A 22,289-nucleotide genomic window follows, 5' to 3' on the forward strand; every position below is an offset into this window, starting at 1 on the left:
ATGTTCGTCTTTGGTGATCTCTCCCTGTTTCCACTTTTTATGTGCTCCCCTTTTGACCCTTAGGCTACCCTGGATTTCTCTGGTCAGCCAAGGAAGCCTCCTGGCCCCTTTCCCTCTTTTTCCTTGCATTGGGATCATCTCCCTTTGTGCCCGAAGGATCATTTCCTTAAGGCACAGCCACCCTTCTTGGGCTTCTATCACTTCAAAACTCCTACTCTGCAGTGCGTCCTTGACTAATCGCCTGAGTTCATTGAAATCAGCTTTCCTAAAATCTAGCACTTTCACCCTACTAGTTACCTTACCCACTTGACGTCTTATGAAGAATTCTATTATTTGTTGATCACTGTCCCCCAGATGGCTACCGATCTGTAGGTCCCCTACCATGTCATCCCCCATTGCCAATACCAGATCCAGTAAGGCATTCCCTCTAGTGGGACCGTGTACCTCCTGTGTCAGGTGGAGGTCCTGTACACAGGTTAGAAACCTGCGTGAATGGTGGGACTTTGCCATCTGCATCTCCCAGCAGATGTCCGGGTAGCTTAGGTCCCCCATGACTACCACTTCTTTAGCTTTTATGGTCTCCGAGAGCTGCCTCAGGAGCCCCAAATCTAGTTCTTCCCCTTGGTGTGGGGGTCTGTAGCAGACCCCTACCACCAAATCCCTTTCTCCTTGCCCCCCATGTAACCTAACCCACAATCCTTCTACTTCCTCATCCTTTGATTCCGTCTTGATGAGGGTTGATGTATATTGCTCATTGACATAGAGCGCAACCCCTCCCCCTTTCTTCCCCACCCTGTCCTTTCTGTACAGCCTATAACCCTCAATACGTACCGCCCAGTCGTGGGACGAATCCCACCAGGTTTCCGTTAGCCCTACTAAGTCATAGGTGTTTTCTGCAAGCAGGAGCGCTAGTTCATCCTGCTTGTTCCCCATGCTCCTAGCATTAGTATATAGGCACTTGAGCCCTGTGACTGGTGCCTTTGCTGCCCCCCGCTCCGAATCCCAAGGGGCCCCTTATTTCTTACCTTCTTGTTGCTTACCTGTGCTGTACTGCTGGCCGCCCCATGGCTTGCAGGTTCCCAATGTTCTCCTTCTTCAGGCTGGGCTGTCCTTGTGGGTGCCACATGGTTTGGTGGTCCACAGCTTCCCCCGCCCTCATCTTCCCCTCCCCCCGATGAGCCTAGTTTAAAGCCCACCAGAGGAGATCTGCCAACCTAGAAGAAAACACACGCTTACCTTTGGGGGACAGGTGAAGCCCATCCCAACTGAGCATGTCCCTCATCGTAATGTGCGGGTCGTTGTCCAGGAAGCCGAAGCCTGCCTTGAGACACCACTGCCGAAGCCGCCAGTTGGTCTCTCTGATGCAGTTCTCATGCCGTCTTCCGCGTCCGTTCACTGGTAGGATGGAAGAGAATACCACCTGTGCACCGAACTCCCTCAGCATGCCGCCCAGAGCACTGTAGTCCTCCATCAGGTGATCGGGGGTTCTCCTGGCCGCATCATTAGTACCCACATGGACTAGGACCATGGGGTAATAATCGGTGGGCTTGATCCTGGCCTGGATTACTTCCGTCACATCCTGAATCTTTGCTCCAGGCAGGCAGTAGACCTCTCGTGTTGAGGGGTCCTGGCGACAGATGGGCCCTTCCGTACCTCTCAGGATGGAGTCGCCTATGACAAGCACTCGTCGCCTCCTCCTCTGGGTCTGGTTGGATCCTCCTCTGGGTCCACTTGGATCCTCCTCTGGGTCTGCTTGGATGTTATTTCCTACCATAACATGTAGACATTCCTTTAACATGCAGACACTCACGTTTTAAGAGCACACAACACATGGGAAAGGTAACATCTAACAACATCCTATGTTTGGCTTTAAGCACATGACTAGATTCATGTCATCAGTGGTTAGTGTTAGCAGGAGGGCAGCTTTATCTCCCAGGATAGTACTGCATGCCTCAGGTTAGTGCTTTTAGTGAAACATCTTAAAGAGCTCTTTTATTCTTTTTATTCATTATATTTTAGGATGTGTCTAAAACAGATTACAGCAATGAAGATGATGGTGATAAAAGTAATGAAAGTAAAGAGGGACAACTAGGAAATATAAATGGCACTACCAGCAATGGAGAAGTTGCCAGAAATGGAGATAGTGGAGGAATAGACTCTAGTTGTTCTTCAGAAGAAGTCTATGGAGAAGGTGGCACTGCTAATACTGATGGGAATGGAGATACAGGACATAAGGACAACTTTGGTAACACAGGGACTGTTGGAAATGGCAATGACACCACTGCTGATGGCAATGATGAAGAGGAGGAGGAAGACACCAGTGGCCAAAAGGAAGATGAAAATGAGAATGATGGCAAAGAACCTGCTGTTGGAAAAGGAGAAGGGAATGTTAATTATCAAAACAAAGATGGGCTCACTTATGTTTTCCCAACTCATGGAAATGAGACTGATGGAGAGAAAGACATCACTGGCAATGAGGCTGCGGAAAGCTGTGGTGCTATCAATGGAAGTCAAGGTGATCAAAATGTAGGGAAAGGTGAAGGTGGACATGGGGGTACTGACACTGAAGGGTCCAGCAGTAGCAGAGGAGTTGGAAGTGATGGCACTGGTAATGGAGGAAATGAAAACTGGGCTGATAGTGAATGCATCAGCGGTAATGGAATAGATACAAGTGAAGAAGGCTCGGGTGATGAAACATTATATAACTTCCCAGGCTCTAAGAATACTGAGGGAAGTAAGAATGGCAAGAAAAGTAATGGGAATGAAGGTAAGAGTGGTGACACTGCAGTCATACCAGACACCAGTACCCCAGGTGGAGGTGACAGCACTCATAAGGAAGATTCTGTCAGCAGCAGTACAGAAGAAAATGCAGAGTGTGACATAGACTCTGATAGCAAAAGTGCCGAGGATGACGATGGGGCTGCAGACAAAAAAAGCCAAGAGGTCAAAAATGACAAAGATGAGGAAAATGAAAACAGCAGCCGTGCAGGTTCGAATGTTGATGAGAAGGAAGATGCTAAGGTTAGTTAGGTACTGCATGGCTGTGTTCTCTAAAGTACTTAGAGTAACTTAATGTTTCTTCAGGCATCAGCATGGGAAACACCCAGTGGCTAAGACAAGCCACTTTTTTGCATTTGTAGGTATCTAAGTGGCAGCAGCAGCGCAGCCCAGCCCACCTGGGCCCAGCAGGCCCTGCCGTGGCCCCCCAGCCTGCCCACGCTGCCGCCCCCCTGCCCCGGCCCCCTTTTGAAAAATAGCCCGTGCATAGCCCGCACCCTTGTATAGCACACACCCATCCATTTTTTTTGTAAAATCGTGTATAACCCACGGGATATATGTGCAAAAATATGGTATTTTGCCATTTTTGCCTTGTGAAGAACATCAGAAAATTTTCAGAAGCATCTCAGTCTTTGAGAGACATAAAGAATTCCCATGAAGAAGGGCAGATATCTGTTATTTGGGGATTTGGGGCAGAGATAGTGTGGTGGTTTCTGCACATCAGGTATCCAGTTTGATTCCATAGTATTTCAGTTCCTTTAATCCTGGAAATCATTATTTCTTCCACTTTCTATGCTGTGGTATTTAGTGGGGTTCTAAGCGTACTTCCCATTTGTATATTTGTTCAGGAAATAGTGAATAGCATGGAGCCAGATGCAAAAGATAGAATAATAGCCATTTTTGCTATATGTATATTTAAAATATATATTTAAAATTTAATATATTTACATTTAAAAAATATTTAAATATATGCACCTGTTTTTTCTAAATTAGGTTTAAAACTTATTTCAAATTAATATATATATACACACACATGTTATACACACATTCATATATGAATTCAATTATGTATATATGTGCATGTTATGATATGTGTGTGTATGTATATATGTGTATAAGTGAGGAGAGTGTGTGTGTGTGTGTGTGCGTGTGCACGTGTATGTGTAAGGGGCAGGATGGATGGGATACAATTGAATGTCAAGAGCAAGAGAAAAGAGCATATAAAGAGAAAAGAGATGGGGCCAGAGACACATTAACATGAATTAGCATTGAAGGAGGAAGAAAGATTAAGTTCAGGTTCCCAGGTTTCCCTAGGACCTGATCTAAAACCATTGCAGGCAATGGAAAGATTCCTCTTGACTTTAGTGAGTTTTGGATCAAGTCTGTACAAATCCATTAGAGTGTGGGCGTGCGGGGGGGGAGGAAGCAATTTGTGAGAGACTTTTGTGATCCACAGTATCAAATACAAGTTAGGAAGGGAAAGAACTTGAGTGACTCTTTGCAGCTGGTAATTGCTCTAGTGAGGGCTCTCTTGGTATAAGGAACAGAACCAGCCTTGGGGCAGAATGCATCAGGAACACAATGCCAAGTGCAATAAAGAATTCCAGAATTAGCTAGCTCTACACAGCAGGTCCATGTCAAGCCACTCAGTAAAGCCAGTTTAACATAATGGCCCAGCTAGTATTTTAAAGCCCCAGTGCTGGTGACAAGCAACAGATCATTCTTTAGAGGAAGGGGCAGTTGTTAGTGGAATAGGAGCATCCACACCCTGCTGCCATGGTCACACTTCCAAGCAACTATTCCAAGCAACATAATCATACGTGATAAACATACGTGCTTTCCTGCACTGCAGACTGATACACAGACATTTAGGGGATAGACAGACCTCACAGCTATATTGATACTGGATAATACCTATAGGAGCTGTTGGGATGTAATTATTATGTCTGCATGATTCTGTGATACAAGTGCAGCAAAAATGTTATAACTTTAGCCCTGTTTCCTTGAGGACCAAAGTCACAATGATTTAGCACAGTTGTATTGCTACAGTTTCACACAGATGTAACTGTAAGATCCTAATAGTAGGGGTGTGCAAAACAGGCTGTATTCAATTTGGATTTGGCCCAAATTGGGGACAGTAATTTGATTAATTGATTTGGATCACTGTCCCCAATTTGATTCAACCGAATCCGAATCTGAAGATTCAGTGCCGATTCGGAGAATCAGCGATTCAGCCATAGACACAGCTTTAAATGTTTTTTCTATATACCTCGAGATATCAGGCACGGCTCATGAACGCTGCTGTGCTGGGGTGGATGGAGCATGGGGGAGGCCCCCATGTGCTCGGTGGAGAACCCAGAAGTGGACCAGAAGTAGTTCCTGTCCACTTCTGGGTCTGCCGGGGAGTGTGTGCTCCCCCCCTCCGCGCTTCCCTGGCTTGGTGATTGGCTGCAGGGGGACCCTAGATGTCCCCCCAGACCCAGGAGGGACCAGTCACTGAGCTGGGGGAGGGCGTGCAGGGGGGCCCCCCAGCGCACTCCTTGGTGGACCTGGAAGTGGACCGGAAGTGCTTCTGGTCTACTTCCGAGTCTGCTGCTGAGTGTGCTGGGGAGCCCCCATGATCCTGTGGGATGCTTCTTCCACTACAGCATCACAGCATTCACGAGCCGCCTGGTACCTTGAGGTATGTAGAAAAAACATTTAAAGTCGTGTCTATATCTGAATCGCTAAATCATTCTGAATCTCTCCAAATTGATTTGGAGAGTTCTGATTCAGTTTGGAGAGATTAATGGGTCTCTTGATTTGATTTGGATTTGGAGATTCAGCCATTGAATTGGGCTGAATCTCCACCGAATCAAATCAGGGGCTGAAGCTTCACATGGCCCTACCTAATGAACACTCCAAGGCAGCATCTGCCCATCCTCTTTTCAAGTGGTTAAAAAGGTTACTTAACTAATCACATAGGAAAGAAAACACTTAGGTCACTTCCTATGTAACTTCATATAGAGCTCCTTAAAATGTAAAGACAGTAGAACAAAGCTAAGTAGCTAAAAATGCAGACTGGGAAGGTAGAAATGAATACATGGGTTGTGCTTATTTTCATGCTTTTCTTTCATCTTGGATCACACAGGGGCTAACTAATGGAAGCAGCAATGACACCAACAGGACTAAAATTGCTGTGCTAGGCAGTGACTTGTGGAGTAAAGACAGTGACACTCTTAGTGGAATTGGCAACAATAAAGGTGTGACTGGCAATCCAAAAGAAAATTCCCAGCAGATCAAGCCTGCATGTACTGATGGGAAGCTTGGCAAATGCAGCAGTAAAAGTGACAGTGACAAAGCTGATGGTACATATGATTTTGACAATGAACTCATGCAAGGAGATGACCCCAACAGCAGCAATGAATCTGTTGGCTTTGACAGTGGTGACAAAGGTGAGGACAATGACTCAGATTCTCAGAGTGGGAATAGGGACAATAGTCAGGAAGATGATACTAATGATTCCCAAGGCTCGGACAGCAGGGATCATGAAAGCTCAGCAGGAGACAAAGAGGAAGCAAACAGTGACAGTGACAGCAAATCAGATAGTGAAAGCAAATCAGGTAGCAGTGAAAGCGACAGCAAATCAGACAGCAGCAGCAGCAGCAATGAAAGCGACAGCAAATCAGACAGCAGCAGCAGCAGCAGTGAAAACGACAGCAAATCAGACAGCAGCAGCAGCAGTGAAAGCGACAGCAAATTGGGCAGCAGCAGCAGTGAAAGCGACAGCAAATCGGAAAGCAGCAGCAACGAAAGCAACAGCAAATCGGACAGCAGCAGTAGCAGCAGCAGCAGTGAAAGTGACAGCAAATCGGACAGCAGCAGTAGCAGCAGTGAAAGCGGGAGCAAATCAGACAGCAGCAGCAGTGAGAGTGACAGCAAATCTGCCAGCAGCAGCAGTGAGAGTGACAGCGAATCAGCCAGCAACAGCAGCAGCAGCAGTGAAAGTGATAGCAAATCAGACAGCAATGACAGTGGTAATAGTGATCAGTCAGAGACCAAGAACAGTGAAGGTGGTAATGACAGCAACAGTGAATCAAATGGTAGTAATAATGATAGTGATACAGGTAGTGACAGTGAAAGTGTTGAAAGCCACAGTGACAGCAATGATGATTTAGACAACACACTGAGTGCAAGTGAGAGTGAATCTGAGGAAGATGTTAGTGATAGCATCGTAAGACCAAAAGAAGGTCAGAGTGAAAGTGATTCACAAAGTGAAGGCAGTAATAGCAATGATTCAACTAGTGATGATTAAAGTAAGTGCCAACAAATCGTAAAGTCAGTGACAGCAATCTCCAGCAAATGAGGTTTGTGAGGGTCACAGGAAATGATTGAAAGATTAATATTATCCCAATATTATTTGAAACATCATGGTAGCAATTAAGCTAAACTGGGGCAAGGCTAGAGGAAAAAATGCATTACCTAAATGCCATGTCATTCTATTACCTAGATGAAAATATCATACAAATTACTGTATGTGTTAAAGTAACACTTTTGGGTGCTTTAGTCTGAATAAATTGTACAGCCTATTCAAATGAAAACAATATCAGCGTTTGAATCTCTGGGATAGTCATTTATTCAAAGTACTAGTTGTAATTATTGAAAGCCAACTTGTGGATGCCTTCTCTCATGGTGAATGGTACCTGAGATGATGAGTAGTCTCTGTAAAATGGGTAGGCTCGCTCCTTGACTAAGGTGCTGTTCAGCATATGTGCAGGTGCAGGGGCAGGATGTGGCACTAAGTTATTCTAGGACAAACTGCACATTTCAGGTAACTTATTGTTATTTAACATTAATACTGAAAATATGCAGATGATTCATACAAAGATGTCCTCTGTAATATACCCATATGCTGCCGGTAAACACACATTCTTTGTTAAATGACAATTAGATGCAAGATTCTTTCTTTTAAGCTAATCACTTCAGAACTGTATTTTTAGAAGGTGAAATATGAATATTGTAATCTGTAAAATAAAGATTTTTTAATGTAGTCTATTTGCCTTCATCCTGGGAAGGGATCTGACTGGCTGTGTTAAAAGAACATCCTGGAGTGAGTTTATGGCAAAATCTGTAATTCTTGGTATTTCAAATGAGAATATTATTATATTACAACACCTGAAAATAGGCTGAGCCCCTCAAAGTCCAGGTAGGAATACACAGTCCCAAGTTATAGCTGAAAATCCAGAAGCTTCCAAGTCTTATGCATGTATTATTACTGTTAGATATCTATTAAACATTTATATTATGATAGAGCCCAAAGGGTGAGATTCAGTGCCAGGCAATGTACAAACACAGGAGAGAGGATCCCGGCCCTTACCATGAGTAGTTTCATTGAGCTTAACACTATTGCTCCCCTATATTCTAATCCAGAGAGCACAAGAGGCAGGAATTTGGCTGGCTCCCCAAAAGATGAAGAGTCCCCAAGGACTCCAACCACCCTTGTCTATCACATAGGAGAATCTGGATTGTGACCTTGAGATGTAAATGATCCAAAGAAGAGGGAGAAATTCAAAACAATACAATGAAATGATCTATTAACAGGGATTCTCTTTTCTGAAATCACAAATCAAAATCAAACAGCAGACTGGAATGATGAAATATCCAAGCTGGTTTTTTTTACTAGTCTTTCACTAAGTGTTCAATCCTGCTTTTGCTGAATTTCTGCCATGGGTTTAAGAACCAGACTCATGTCCTTAAATTATGATTTAGTCTGCAGATTATTCACATGATATTAAAGGACTTCACGTAGATTAAGCTTCTTGCCATCCTTGACAGTTGTTGATCTCATTGGAAGTTGAGGTTGGTCAGTGTATCAAAAGGTCAAGCTGGGTGATAAATTGTCCCAAATGTCTATAGCAAAAGACTATCTAGGGCCTGGTGTCTGTGTTATAAAAAGGACAGATGCAAGGAGTATTTCCAGGAGGGACCAGTCTTAGTGTTTATCATTTGCTCAGAAAGCAACATTTTGGCAAAAGATTACATCAGGTGTGTGGAGGTTGAGTTAAATGCAGGTTCAAGCTAAAAACATCATAATTGTTTGAGAAACCAAAAAAGGTTTGTGATGTGAACTCACATCTGTAAAGCCTAAGGGTGTAATGTTGTCTGAAGTTCAGAGGAAAGCACTGCCCACATTATCAAGAATGATAGATAATTTTTAAAAAATCAACAAGAGGAGGAAAGATATTTATAGAATATGGCAGTGAAATAATAAAAGGTTTCAAGCCAATGTCTATTGAATTTACTGGGAATCTTTCCCAGTGGGGTCTGAATGGATCGGATAGAGAGGCAAGCCAAACAAATACAGAAGTCAAAAAGTAGTGAAGAAGGAAACTAGAAATGAAGGGAGAAGATGAACAGTGATGGACTGGAAAAGAACGGAACTAAATACACAACAAAGAAAGGAGACTAGAATCAGAGATAGCATGGTGAAAGATGGAAAAAAAGGAGAGACAGGAAGTTCAAGGATGGCTGGGAGAAGGCTCAGTAAAGATAGTGATAGAAGTGGACAATATCAGAGGAGAGAACTAATACCTCAGTAAAGGGAGCCCAAGAGCATGGCCCAATGCATCCTTCCCCAAACCTTGTGGGTTTACACCCCACTGTAATCAGGGTTTGAATTGCACTCTGACTCTTGAGGGTAGGGGGGGGCCTGCAGTGTTGGCAGTTGGAAGCCGGAAGAAGCTGTCGCCACTGCCTGAGCTGCTTAGAAAGGTGGAGGGTGGGCCAAGGGCTCTCATTTCTTATGGGGAGGGGGGATTGGGGGACTCTCCTCTCTTATGGGGGTGGGGGGGGGGCTCATCACTCCATATTTCAGCTGCTGGCTTCGTTTCTCTCACCACTGATTCCCCCCCCCCCCCCAACTGATTGGTGCAAATTCCCTGCATCAGCAGCAGTTGTTGGCAGGGGTGTCAGCAGCAATCAATGGCAAGAGGAAGCAGTGGTAGGGGAAATGGCAGCAGTGGCTGAAGTAGGGGAGCAGTGGCTGAAGTAGGTGGTGCTTCCAGTTGCTGTTGAGTCACACTCCCCATCCCAGAAACATTAAATAACCCCCTCCCCTGCAAGGGGGTGCACCCCACAGTTTGGGTACAGCTGGTGTAATGTAGGACTTGAGGGGTACTGAGCTGCTGTTTGGGCTTGGTCTTCATTTCCTTCCTTTCTTTGTCTGGTTTATTCAACTGAGTCCCAATCCTGATTGACACATCTAGGTGCTACTGCAACATAAATAACAAGAACTGCAGTAAATGTTGCCTCAATCCAGAGGGTCGACACAAGTTGCTATCCATAGCAAAATCCAGGGATGCAGTACCTAAATGAGAACAAAGATCGGAGTCTGCAAGGGGAAGCCAGAGGGGAAGGCATCATTATTCAAGAGAGAATAGGATGTTGTCTCCACTTTTGTTTTAAAAAATTGCAGATACATGTGCTGATGTACCAAGAATTAAATAATCTGAATAGATGCTGACACAAGTAAACCACATAAAGTGACTCCTGGCATAAGAATACTTAAACACTTAAGTAGCCCTCTTTGCATTCCAAATTCTTGAAATTCATTCACTACTTAATCCTGCTAAAAACATCATGAGAGTAGGTAACTAGTGTTAGCTTTAAATGGTGGTGGAATTGAGGCAGAGAAGAATTAGGGTACAATTTAAAAAAATGCTTAAGAGCCCAAGTGCCATTTTCAAAAGTATTTTAGATACTTGGGACCCAGCAAAAAAGTCCCTGATAGTCAGGGGCTTTTGAAAATGTGATCCTTACTCAGTGGCGGACTGACAGGGTCACAGGAGGGGGCCATGACCCCCAGTGCCAGCCTGGGTGGGGGCGCCAGCTGGGTACTTCAGAGTCCTTATCGCACAATGTGACTTTAGGTATTGCTACAAGAAGTAGGGGGTGGGGCACAAATGCAAGCATTGGCCCCTGGACACCAGAGACCCACAGTACGTTACTGTCCTTACTGATTTGTCTACTTCATAGGAGATGGCTGGGTCAGAGTCCAAGTTAGAACCTTAAAACTGAGACTTTCTAGCTCTTGCCAGATGATAATACAAGTGTGAAGGAAATGCCCCATCTCTGAAGCTGTTGCTCAAAGGGAATCTCCCACCCATAGCCCCTGGTACTTTATAAAGGGTTGCCTTACAACTGCACAGCAACCAATGCAGCTTTAGGCCAAGTGCCATTTTTGCCAGATTCTCTGGAATGCACTTTTCCTGTGTTTGTGCTTCTGATATGCTTTTGATTGCATTAGGAGTGCATATTTTAAAATAATAGTAAGTCTAAAATCTAGCTGTGCTCCCCTCCCCACACATACACACATACACTTTCTGGTGTTACTGATGCATAATTAGTTTTGTAAATCTGGACAATGAGAGTTTGATCCTCCTGTTGTCCCCAAATCTGACGGGTCAGAAAAGGAAGGGAAATACAATGGTCCATTTATATAGCCCCTCTCTGAATCCTTTTTCTACCCAATCCATTTCCATCCAGTAATATTATTTTATGAAGAACAGCTTCCAGTGAATGATTGAAAAACCCAGCAAAATACTGAATGCTGTAATTTTAAAAATGATCAAACACCATAAAGAAGGGAGGAAAATGCCTCACAAATTTAATACTGGGGATGATCTCCCTAGAGCAGTGGCTCTCATCCTTTTCTGTACCAGGACCTATACGTAAACATTGATGGCCAGTACCGAACCTGTGCCCCTCACTCCCAACCTGCTGCCCCCAGGCCCCAGCCCCACTGTGTGGGGTGGGGGGGAGAGGGGCCAAGCAGCCTTTCATAGGCTAGAACTCTGCCAGCCTGCAAGGGCAAATCTATAGTTTCCCATGTTTTTCTCCTTTAAAGAAGAATCCATTTTTAAAGTTTGTTGATCCATTTCATATATTCTTGTGACCCACTTTTGGGTTGCGACCATGGATTAAGAAACAATGCCTTAGAGAATAGAAAACCTGCTGCTGACTTCTGGAATAAGCCCCAACTGGGAAAACTGTAGCATGGTTTTATTTGCCACATTTTTTTTGTGGTTTGCCCTGCAAAGCTCAGCTTTTGAGAGGCATGCTGAATGGAAAAGACGATACAAATGCTTTCCTTCCGTGCCATTCTGCCAGTATCCTAATGGAGGCTTTCCATGATTTTTTTCTTTGCAACCTGTGCTAAATCCAAACTTTGGTGGTTGCATGTGCTGCAAAGAAATTGAGCCAGGTTGGGAAATGTATTGTTGCCTTTACCTGGTTAAACACAGATGCCATCTCCTAACCACAGAGGGAAGTGACATTGCTTGGCAACAAAAAATTATATGAATTGCACTTGACTGCCATTGTTTATATTTTCCTCCAAAAACAAACTTAGCCAAATTCCTTCTCTGTTACCTCAGTGTAAATACAGAGTAAAGCCACTGAAGTCAGCAGAGTTGGTCTGGATTATTTGTGTCAAAGCTCAGAAATGAATTAAGCCTCCTGAGGACACTGAGAGAATAATGTCATGTTCAATGAGTGTAACCTAGCATTGGGGAGGGGAGGAGGAAACTTTAGGAGAGTCTGGGTTACACTCCGGAAGGATACAGTTTATTTTAAACCTGCAATTTGATGATATATAGTCCGTTTTAAAAGCAAAATATTTGCATTTCAGGCTGAAGGGACTTCTCAGCTCTGGTGGGGATGATTTAGCAATATCCAAACAAGGGCAAGGAAATCATCTCCTTTTCTTTCAGTTCAGTGTCAGAATTTCCTGCAACATATCATTCCTCTCCTCAGCTGTCATTAAGATACATTACTTGGTATAAGCCTGGTAAAGAAGTCACAAAACAAAAGGAATGTGTGCTTGGTATCTACTAGCATAATTTATAATTACTTGTGTGTGTGTGTGTGTGTGTGTGTGTGCGTGTGTGTGCGTGTGTGTACATACATATGTACAGAGAAACAGATCCTATTAAAATTGCAATCCTAAGAATAATACATAGCACTATTCAATTCTCAGGACAACAGAATTAGGCAGTTAGGTATTACTATCTTCGCTGTAATAACACATAAATGGAAATAGAGAAGTTTGGCCATGTTCAGAAGGAAGGAACAGAGGAAATCTGTGTCTACCCCAGGATTAGAACTCAAGAATTCCTGGTTTCTTGTTCCAAGTTCAGACCTCTAAATCATTATTAAAAAGTATAAGAAAAAACCCACCACCAAGCTGCTGCATGATTTTTCTGTCATTTGCATCAGCTTGGCAAAAATCCTGTTGAGTTTTTACTTTCAATAAATGCATTTAGTACCTGATCCCCTGAAGTCAATGGAGAAATTCCTGTTGACTTTGCCAGGAGCTGAATCAACCATTCAATGCCCAGATTTACAAAACTGTACGATGATCTTTCTTGGTGAGAACAAAAAAAAATGTAGAGTTCATACTGATCCTTATAAAGAAGTGAAATGAATACATGTAAAGTGAATGTGCCAGAATTTTCTGCACAGAAAATTCAGGCACACAAAATTGTGCCCACACATGCATCTGAATATGCTCCCATCAGGAGCAAATTTGCTCCTGATGGGAGAGTTCAGTCCAGGGCTGCTCCTGTCCTGCTCTGCCACCCTGCAGCAGCCAGAGGGAGCTCCAGGCTCCCTCGGGTGTGATCCCATGGCTGTCAAGGGGCACAGGCGCCAGTCCTGATCTCCATGGGGCAGAGGGAGCTGTTTCAGCTCTGTCCTAGCAATTTGCTCCAGGTCATGGTCTACACATGTGCTTTGACACATTAGTTAATGTGCTATTTTTTTAGTATCTGTATGTATTGGTACTAGCAAATGGTGCATTAGGCTAATTTAGTGCACAGTAATTGCTGCGCACATGTAGACAGTGGTTAGTCTAATGTGCAGTAAAGCGTCTTGTCCAGATGCACTCAATGTCTTCTATTGCGTGAACATGTAACTTGCAGTTCCTGGAACATAAACACACAACTCCAGGCTTGTATAACTTCAAAATATGTATTAACAGGAAACAGTCCTAATCTTGGTTATACCAAGGACCTGGCCAAATGTGTGGGTGACGTTATAACTGTTTATGCTGTAAGCTTGGATGTATGTGAATGGCACAAATTTAGAAATCAAAATAAAGACTTAGCAAAATCTTTCATTAAATGAAAACGAATCTAGTCATTTTACAACCACAGAAGCTTTTTTTTAGTCAAAATATCCCTGTGGAGGTTGCAGGAAGTGTAGGAGTGTTGGATTCCCGGTGACACCTCATGACATCATGGCTCCTCTTCAAAATCCTGATTGGTCCTTTGGCTTTTGAAGCTCATTTGAAGCAGAGTTTAAATTCACGCCTTGGCAGAAGACTGTCTGGATACTCAAGTGCCACTGAGATACAAATGTATAAGTGTTTCTTGTGCCTTTGTGAGATCTGAAGTTCAAAAGCCAAGTGCTCCTGAAGAAAGCCCGGTTGAAGTACACACAAAGGTAATGATTTTAATTTCTTTAGTTTATTCTGCCATTGCTATGAGTGAAGAATGAAGCAGGCTATCCACAGCAATGTTTATGGATTTGCGATGCAGAAAAGCGCAATAGATTTGCAGATGTAGATGCAGATATAGTTTCTAAGGAAAAAGCAAAAGCTCATTTATTACTTTCATATTTTAGAGTGTTCCTGGTGAATTAAGAGTGTGTTGCTTCCTGTCTAGGGTGTATTTATCTGTTTGTATCTTTTTTCTGTTGTATTTTATTTGATTTGCCCAATGTATGAATCTGTATATGTAGGGCCATAAGGCAGGGCACCTCTTTGCCATAGAGAAATAAATCCAGGTAGCTATGATGTTACACTGCTGTGTGTTTAACTGACTGTGGAAAAGGAAGTATATGACAATAGTAAATAATGGGGCAAATGGCATTACCGTCACCTATTGATCTCAGTGAAGCTTAGTGTAAGGAAAGATGGCAGAATCAGGCTTTCTGAGAGTATAAATGATGGAACATGCTTTTGCTTCTAGTCACTATGCATTGTGCCTAGCATAAAAAAAGATGTTAATACAATGGTAACTTAGTTTGACTTCTAATTCTGTGGAGTAAAACTGATTCGGTGAAACTGGATTTGTTCCTCTGTGGGTGCATCTACACAAGATGTTTTGTCGCCACAGCGATAAGCTACAGTGATGTAGCTCATCGCTAGAGTAACATAGCGTCAGGGGGCACAAACTGTGACGCTGATGCTATGTCACTGCAGCAACAAGCTATGTCTCCATAGCTCATTGCTACAGCAATGTAATGTCTAAAAATAAGTGTGCACTGCCAGAACTGTGCAGTACCAAATACGCAGTCAGAGGCATGTGTAGAAATGCCCTGTAAGTATTCCACAATTACATTTTGGATCCACGGTAGATTTAATGCAATGCTCAGTAACCTTCCCTACAATTAATTTAGATGTAAATGCAAAGATTTTGACAATTATATACGTATACATACATACATACCTGTGTGTGTGTATATGTGCATGCGTATGTGTGTGAGGCAAAGATTTTTATGGGTGATATATTTTATTGGACGAACTGTGTGGTTAGAATTAAGTTAGAAAAAATTTCAAATGCAAGTCACTCTTCTTGAGTGCCTTGCATTCAAAAGCTTGTCTAACTTTATCCCAACCATGCAGTTCATTCAACAAAAGATATTACCTATAAAAAGACTTTCCTCTCACATAATTCTTGGACCATCAGCTACACCATTACCCCAACACTACTATATATATGTACATAGTACTGCAAGCTGTAGGTACAGCCATTGACTAAACCAGTTAACAAACTGGTTATTAGCTTTAGGGCTAAACACAGATAGTCAAAAAATATGAGGCTGAATTGATTCAATCTTCTCAGGTTAGTCAAAGCTGTGTAGATTGAACTGATAAGCAAGTGAACAGACATTCACTTTTGATTCTGGAAATGCAGTTACATGCCTGCAGTGGCTCAGGCCAGAAGCTAGAGAACACCTAGAGAACACCTCCCTCCTCAGCTTGGGGCAAGACTAGCCCACCCACCCTGTGAAGCGGGGCTTGTGGGGGAGGTGCAAAGCATCCTGGGCTGCTGGGGGACTGTGAGTTAACTTGAATCTGGAGGGGATCTGGGACAGAAGTTCAATAGACTGATTTAACCTAAATAATTTAATTCTGATACTACATCCACCCAGGTTTATCTTAAACCAGTTTTGGCCATTTTGAAAGTGGTTTATATGCATTGAACTTCTGTTGTGTTACAGATTTGAACTGGTCTCCAATCACTTATACTGGTTTACATGTAATTTCTGTCCCTAGCCCAGAAGTGACGGAGTCATTATGAAACTGATAAATCACAAAAAACCTTTTCCAGGTTACTGAATTTTCAAGGATAAAATAAGCAAAGCCTGTGCTTCACTAAGTATTTAGTATTCTAACTCAAGAGGAAACTAAAATTTGAACTTACTCCCATAGAAATGTGATGGACAAGATTTTCAAAAGAAGCAAGCTATTTTGGAAGGGAGATGGAAAGGAGAGGTGTTCTGCCCTCTTTTGAAAAATCAAGCCCTTTTCAGGTGTCTCAGGTTGGGTACACAAACACTTAGCACGCCAAAATTACTAGTAATTTCTGAGAATATAGGTCATGTGCTTTATATGCCCTTATAACAAATCAGTCTGAACTATAAATAGGAGCATATGTAAATACTCTGTTGTAACACCCCTCTTTCATTGCAGTTGCACACATCATCATCAGTATGAAGACTGTACTCTTGTTAATTTCCCTATGGCCTTTAACATATGCTCACCCCGTAAGTACCTATTATGAAACCATTAAAACCCCAAGCCCCAACCCATCCATTTAGCATACTCAAGTCACTCTGTACAATTTTTGTTCATTCATAACTTGTTTCTTCAATGTGTTTAGGTGCCCAACCATCCAAATGTTCATGATGGCAGCTCTAAGGAATGGAGGGTAAGTAAATAACCTAGTTCAGTGACTAGGTTATAAAATGATCCTTAATGAGGCCCTGGTCCAGGTTAACTGTGATCAAGACAATGCTTTAGTGTAGAAGCTACAACAGGCCTGGTCTTTGAGTGATATCCATTTATTCACCTGCTCAGTTTTAATTCATTAATGGCTTCAGCCAGATATGTTTCCCACATAAACAAGCACATATATTCATCCACACAAAGAACCACCTGGTATATTGAGGTGGTGTGATTAGATTAATATATTCTATGTTTTTGACCACTTCAGTTGTGTATTACCCACTAATCCATTCACTGAGAACTTATTCTACTGATCCAGGGATCTATGCAGCTTAATACAGCTGTTCTTGATTTAAAGAAATCAACCTGACAAGGGAGCATTTGCTTCTTCCTTGCTAAAATATGGAACTTTGCTTTGAAGTTACCCCAGTCAATAGCACAGAGCAGGGAAGATTCAATTATGGACTGGTAAATGCTTTTTCTAGACCTAAAATATCACAGGTTGCAAGTTTGATATCTCCTGATGCTGCAGGGCTAGAAATGGGAATTAAATGATATTGGAAAGGAAAAAAAATCCAATCTTTTCAACAGGACACAACCACTTGCTATTTATTCTGGAGTATCATAGTTTGGTATTAAAAGAGGGATGCTGTATGCTAGGCCTGTGTGAATAGAGATGTATACAATTCAGATTTGGCTGATTCAGAGGACAGTGATTCAATTCAGAGATTTGGATTACTGTCCTGAATCGAATTAGCCGAATCAGCTTTGCAAGATTTGGCGCTGACTTGGACAGATTCAATGATTCAGATCTGATGGGGAGAGGCAGGTACAGCTGGGTGGCTGTGCCTGCCTCTCCCTGGGTGGGGGGAGCCATAGGAGAAGCCCCCATAGCTGCCCTACCTGGCCCCATCCCCTTCTCGGCTCCAGGCTCAGCACTTAAAAAAAAAAAAAAAAAAAAGGCCCTCCCCAGCCTCAGCCCTGCTTGGCCCCATCCCCTACCTGGCCATCTCTCACTCAGCACTTAAAAAAAGAAAAAAAAAAGAGCCTGTACTCACTGGCTGCAGGGGTGGTGATCAGGGCCTCTGGGCATTGGTGGCAGAGCCCCCCCACACAGCGCAGGGCAGTAGGGGCAGCAGGGATCACCCTCCTGCCTGCCACCCTTGTGGCAGCTGCCCCACGGCACAAGTGCAGCACGGCGCAGCAGGGCACTTTGCACTGTCTGGGAGCTGGGGCCACTGGGGCTGAGTGGTGCCAGGCTCTGGCTGACACATGAAGCCGCCCCAGCTCCCAGGCAAATTGAACCAGGAGCTGGGGAATTGAACCAATTCAATTATATATTAGTGATACATATATACTATAGGTAAGATTACCATCTTGATCAATTTCTGGATGTAATTTTGAAAAACACTTTCTTTCCACAGGTTGATTCATCTGAGATATCAGCTGCCCTCAGGGTAACTATCATAACATGTCTTTTATTTTTCTCAAATTTAGATAAAAGTGATTTTAATTAAACATGTCTCTGAGCACTTTCAAGCAAGGATATTTAAATCAGAAACAGCATCCTTTTATCCCAATGAAGTAAATAAATAAGTAGATATTCTTATAAATACATTCATAAGTAATAAGCATTCTTATAAATAAATAAATGAATAAATATTCATTAGCACAAGGCAAGCAGAAACTCTTTACAAACAATTAAAGGTAGTGCACAGGCATAGGTGATTAACAGAGTCTTTGCTGCTTACCTACCACAAAGATGCACAGCAATTAATAGGTTATTTTACACAAGTGGACATGATGCCCCCCCCTGTAATTGTAAGCAAGTTTTATTGTAGTCTTACTCAAACTACATTCATGTCATCTTTCCTGCAGTATGCAACAAGTGAAGAAAGTATGAATGAGGTAGAAGATCCTGCTGAAAAGGATGGTGAAGACACTGACAGCAGCCCTTATGACAGTACAGAAACTGAAGGAAGGGACTCTATTGCTGATGAACATGAACATGATGACATTTTACATGAGACCAATGAAGGCAATAACTACCCTGTTGGAGTTTCTAGCCATAGTAATGAACATCATACTGAAGACCTCAGTGGAAATGATGTTGATGAAAGTATCACTCAGGACAATGATGATGACAATAGTGTCAGAATTAAGCAGGCTCAACATAAAAATTGGGTGTATCAAAAAGATTCTGTGGCCCTGGAAGAGCTAAATGAACATTCTCTGGTAAGAGTACAAACATCTGAAGGAAGGTCGGTTTCCTAATAGATATAGAAAAGTGGTTTTTCTGAAGTTAGGCAGAAAGAAGGGCAGGGTGACATCTTAGAGACTAACTGGCATGAGCTTTCAGAGATGACAGCTTACTTTGTCAGATTCTGTGAATGCTATGAATGCCAGTTGTCTATGAGGGAAAAATATTTAGGCTTCTCTATGCTACACACTTACTGTGTCAGGCAGACGTGCCCCTAAACACACCGTGCTGCTCTGTGCAGCAAGCCTTCTGGAAGCAATGTAGCTCTGTGTCACTGAGAAACAGAACCAACGAGCCCACAGGAGACCACTTGTAGCAGTATGAGAATGTGGCTATCATGCTTCTGATTCAGGAGGTAGCCCATGTAGAGTAACACAATGCATTTGAGGGCAGCATGTCATTTTTTAGCTGTACATTTTAATCCATGCAGGGCAAAATTGTTTTCTTGTTATATATCTGTAATGCCATGGACTTTTATGGAATGAGCTAGGTGTAAGTGATAGTACTATTGAGCCTACATGATTTAGCATTTATGCGTATGTTTACATACGTAATGGTTGTGTGTATATGTATTAGAGTATTTGCAAAATACAGCTGACTACATTAACCTCCCTTCTCCACACTTCTAGGAGGATGTCAATGAGTTCCATGACCATGAAGATCATCATACGGGTGACAGTCAAAAACCAAAACAACATTATAACACTGAAGACAATGGACCCCTTTACAAAACCAAGAGATTCTACTCTCAGAAGTTCAATAAGGAAATAAATGATCTGATAGATGAGGAGGATGACAGCGGAGATGACACCTTTGATGAGAATCAAGGAGATACAAATGGAAAAGGTCCTAGTTACACTGTTAATCCCAGTGGAGTAGATGAGTATACTGCATTTGATAATGGAGTTCATCACAGAGGCCATGGAGATACTGCCATTAGGAAAAAAGACAGTGACAGCAGCAGCAGCAGCAGCAGCAGCAGCGAAAGCAGAGGCCTTGACAGTAGAGAGTATAGAAATCACATTGTTAGCAGGTATGACCGAAGCTTAGGAAATATCGGTGACAGTGCCAGAACTAGCCACAAGGAGAGCTATGATTTTGATGGTGAAGGAATGCAAGGGGATGACCCATCCATATTTGAGAGTGAGGGTGGCAAGTCCAAAATGACCCGCAGTGCCATTCATTCCAAAGAGAGCAGTCAAGAGAGCAGTAGGGAGCCCCGCAAAGCTAAGCTGAATGGCATTAGTAAATCAGTGGAGCACTCCAACAGCCACAAGTTCCAAAATGATAGTAATAACTCAGGAGAGGATGACAGTATAGAGCAGGATAATAGCCAATCCATGGAAGCAGATGAAGCCAAATCCGGAAAGGACAGCCAGTCTGCAGAAGACAGCAGTCATTCTGAAGAGAGTGTTGCCAGTCACTCAAGGAAAGATGTCAGTCGCTCAAGGGAAGACGTCACCAGCCACTCAAAGGAAGATGTCGCCAGCCAATCAAGTGAAGAGAGCAGGGAATCCCATGAAGAAAATGAGAAAATCTCCAAGGAAATGAAGAGCAAATCAAATGAATATAGCGGTAGCAAATCTAAAGACAGAGACTCCTATGAGGATGACAGCAAGCCAGTGTCAATTGACAGTGAATCTGCAGAAGACCAGGGAGATAAAAGCAAATCACGAGAGAAGAGCAAATCCACAGAGGACAGCATGGAGTCAGAAGAGGACAAGAATGACTCCATTTCTGTTGACAGCAGACTATCGCACAGTAAATCAGATGAGAGCAAAAGCATATCACGAGAGTTAGTTGGCAGTGAATCACATGAAGATGACAGGTCTGAAGAGGTGCGAGGCCAAGATAGCAAATCTGCAGAAACCTATGACAGTGGATCCAAAGAAGAGGAGCACAGTCACTCTAGAGAAATGGACAGCTACAGTCACTCTAGAGAAAGAGACAGTCATTCTCGAGAGGATGCTACGAACGAATCAACCAGTCACGAGGATGACAGCTTACCCAGGAGCACTGAAATGGAAAACAGAAAGCTAATGCTTGATGTCTATCACAACAAACCCATTGGTGATTATGATGACAATGATTGTCAGGATGGTTATTAAAACAGTTAGCAACAAATCAACTATATGCAGGACTTTTGTGTGAAGAATGATTACCTTTTAATTTATTTACCACATACACAGTATAAGTCCAGCTGTTCCTATTCAGAACTTCAACTGGGGCTTGCTCAATATGAAGTAAAATGATACTAAGATAGTGCTTTAAATAGGAAAACTGAGTGAGAAACTGATCTGCCATACATGGAACCTGAATTAATACAAAAAAGGGAAAGTACAATATTAACTAGTAATTATATATGAATGTTAAAATCTGGTATTTTCTGGAGAGAGTAGGGGGGGGAAAGATGGCACACTAATAGGCCATTTTATAATTTGTTGTTTAAATTTTCACTAGCATTGTTAGGAAATACTTTGAGCATTAAGGACAGAATGAAGCCTTAATTTTATTGCCTAAATATTTGTATCTTGAACATCCTTAAATTCATTTGTCTACCATCCAAAGGGAATTCTAATTGAAATAGAAAGCAAGGCAGATAGTCACTGTATGTACCCTGTTTATGGACTCAAACTTTGTTATACAATGGATGAAGTACCACTTTGATATTGGATGTAATATTTTGTAATAAATGTACAGAAAACATTGTGTTGTATCCTTTTGCATTGATTGTATTAACTTTTCAATGTTAATATAAAACTTAATCCTGTTTATTTGCTTAATTAATATTAAAACAGACTAAATAGTTGTTGGATACAAATGTCCAACTCAGGATCCTTAAAATTCTGGTTTATTAGGCAGATTGAAGCACTGTAATGAAACTAAATCATAAACCTTGGGGCTGCCCCCCCCACACACACACATGTACACACACATACAAGCTACAAGAGTCAGGTATACCTATCCCACAGGTGCTGGAGTCTGCTGTTGAGGCTTCTTTCAGCGTGGTGTTATCTTCCAGAAGGGGGTCTCCGGCTGGTCCTTCTGGCTGGACAGGTCAGGTGCTGGTCAAGTTGGAGATCAAGAGGGCGCCCCTGAGGGTCACTTTTCACTGCTTTTTATCTATCCTTGGCAGACTTTGGTGACTCCCCAGTTTTCAGGTTTGCCCAATCCAGGGGTTGTTGACCCTCATGGGACTTCCCCCTCAGTGGCTACTGGATGGCATCTGTCAGCCCCAGGGGTCGTCTGCACGTACGTGCA

The 22,289-nt window shown here is 42.7% G+C and overlaps 2 protein-coding genes across 6 annotated transcripts in view; both read left to right on the forward strand.

Annotated features, from left to right (window-relative positions):
• Nucleotides 1–7,807, forward strand: part of DSPP (dentin sialophosphoprotein) — a 29,807-nt gene extending 22,000 nt beyond the window's left edge. For all 5 annotated transcript variants that reach the window (XM_059722286.1, XM_059722282.1, XM_059722283.1 and 2 more), the window contains 2 exons: nt 2,020–3,021; nt 5,909–7,807. In XM_059722286.1, coding sequence (XP_059578269.1) covers nt 2,020–3,021; nt 5,909–7,072 — 2,166 coding nt within the window. In that variant the 3' untranslated portion in view covers nt 7,073–7,807. The remainder of the gene's footprint in view (nt 1–2,019; nt 3,022–5,908) is intronic.
• A 1,991-nt stretch (nt 7,808–9,798) lies between these two features.
• DMP1 (dentin matrix acidic phosphoprotein 1) lies at nt 9,799–21,734 on the forward strand. Its single transcript, XM_014600018.3, has 6 exons — nt 9,799–14,259; nt 16,514–16,587; nt 16,704–16,751; nt 18,193–18,225; nt 18,647–19,003; nt 19,658–21,734. Exons 2-6 carry the CDS (start codon nt 16,534–16,536, stop codon nt 21,134–21,136), a joined length of 1,971 nt encoding a protein of 656 aa, XP_014455504.1. The 5' UTR covers nt 9,799–14,259; nt 16,514–16,533; the 3' UTR covers nt 21,137–21,734.
• The last annotated feature ends 555 nt before the right edge of the window (nt 21,735–22,289 follow it).

This window comes from Alligator mississippiensis, chromosome 2 (assembly GCF_030867095.1).
Source record: "Alligator mississippiensis isolate rAllMis1 chromosome 2, rAllMis1, whole genome shotgun sequence".
NCBI classification, from domain to species: Eukaryota; Metazoa; Chordata; order Crocodylia; family Alligatoridae; genus Alligator; species Alligator mississippiensis.

What these genes read in the sequence shown, in the direction of transcription:
- DMP1 (XM_014600018.3), top strand. Translation starts at nt 16,534, where the DNA reads ATGAAGACTGTACTCTTGTTAATTTCCCTATGGCCTTTAACATATGCT. An exon ending in GCAGCTCTAAGGAATGGAGG is followed by an intron (nt 16,752 to 18,192) that starts GTAAGTAAATAA and finishes TTCTTTCCACAG; the next exon opens with GTTGATTCATCTGAGATATC. An exon ending in AGATATCAGCTGCCCTCAGG is followed by an intron (nt 18,226 to 18,646) that starts GTAACTATCATA and finishes TCTTTCCTGCAG; the next exon opens with TATGCAACAAGTGAAGAAAG.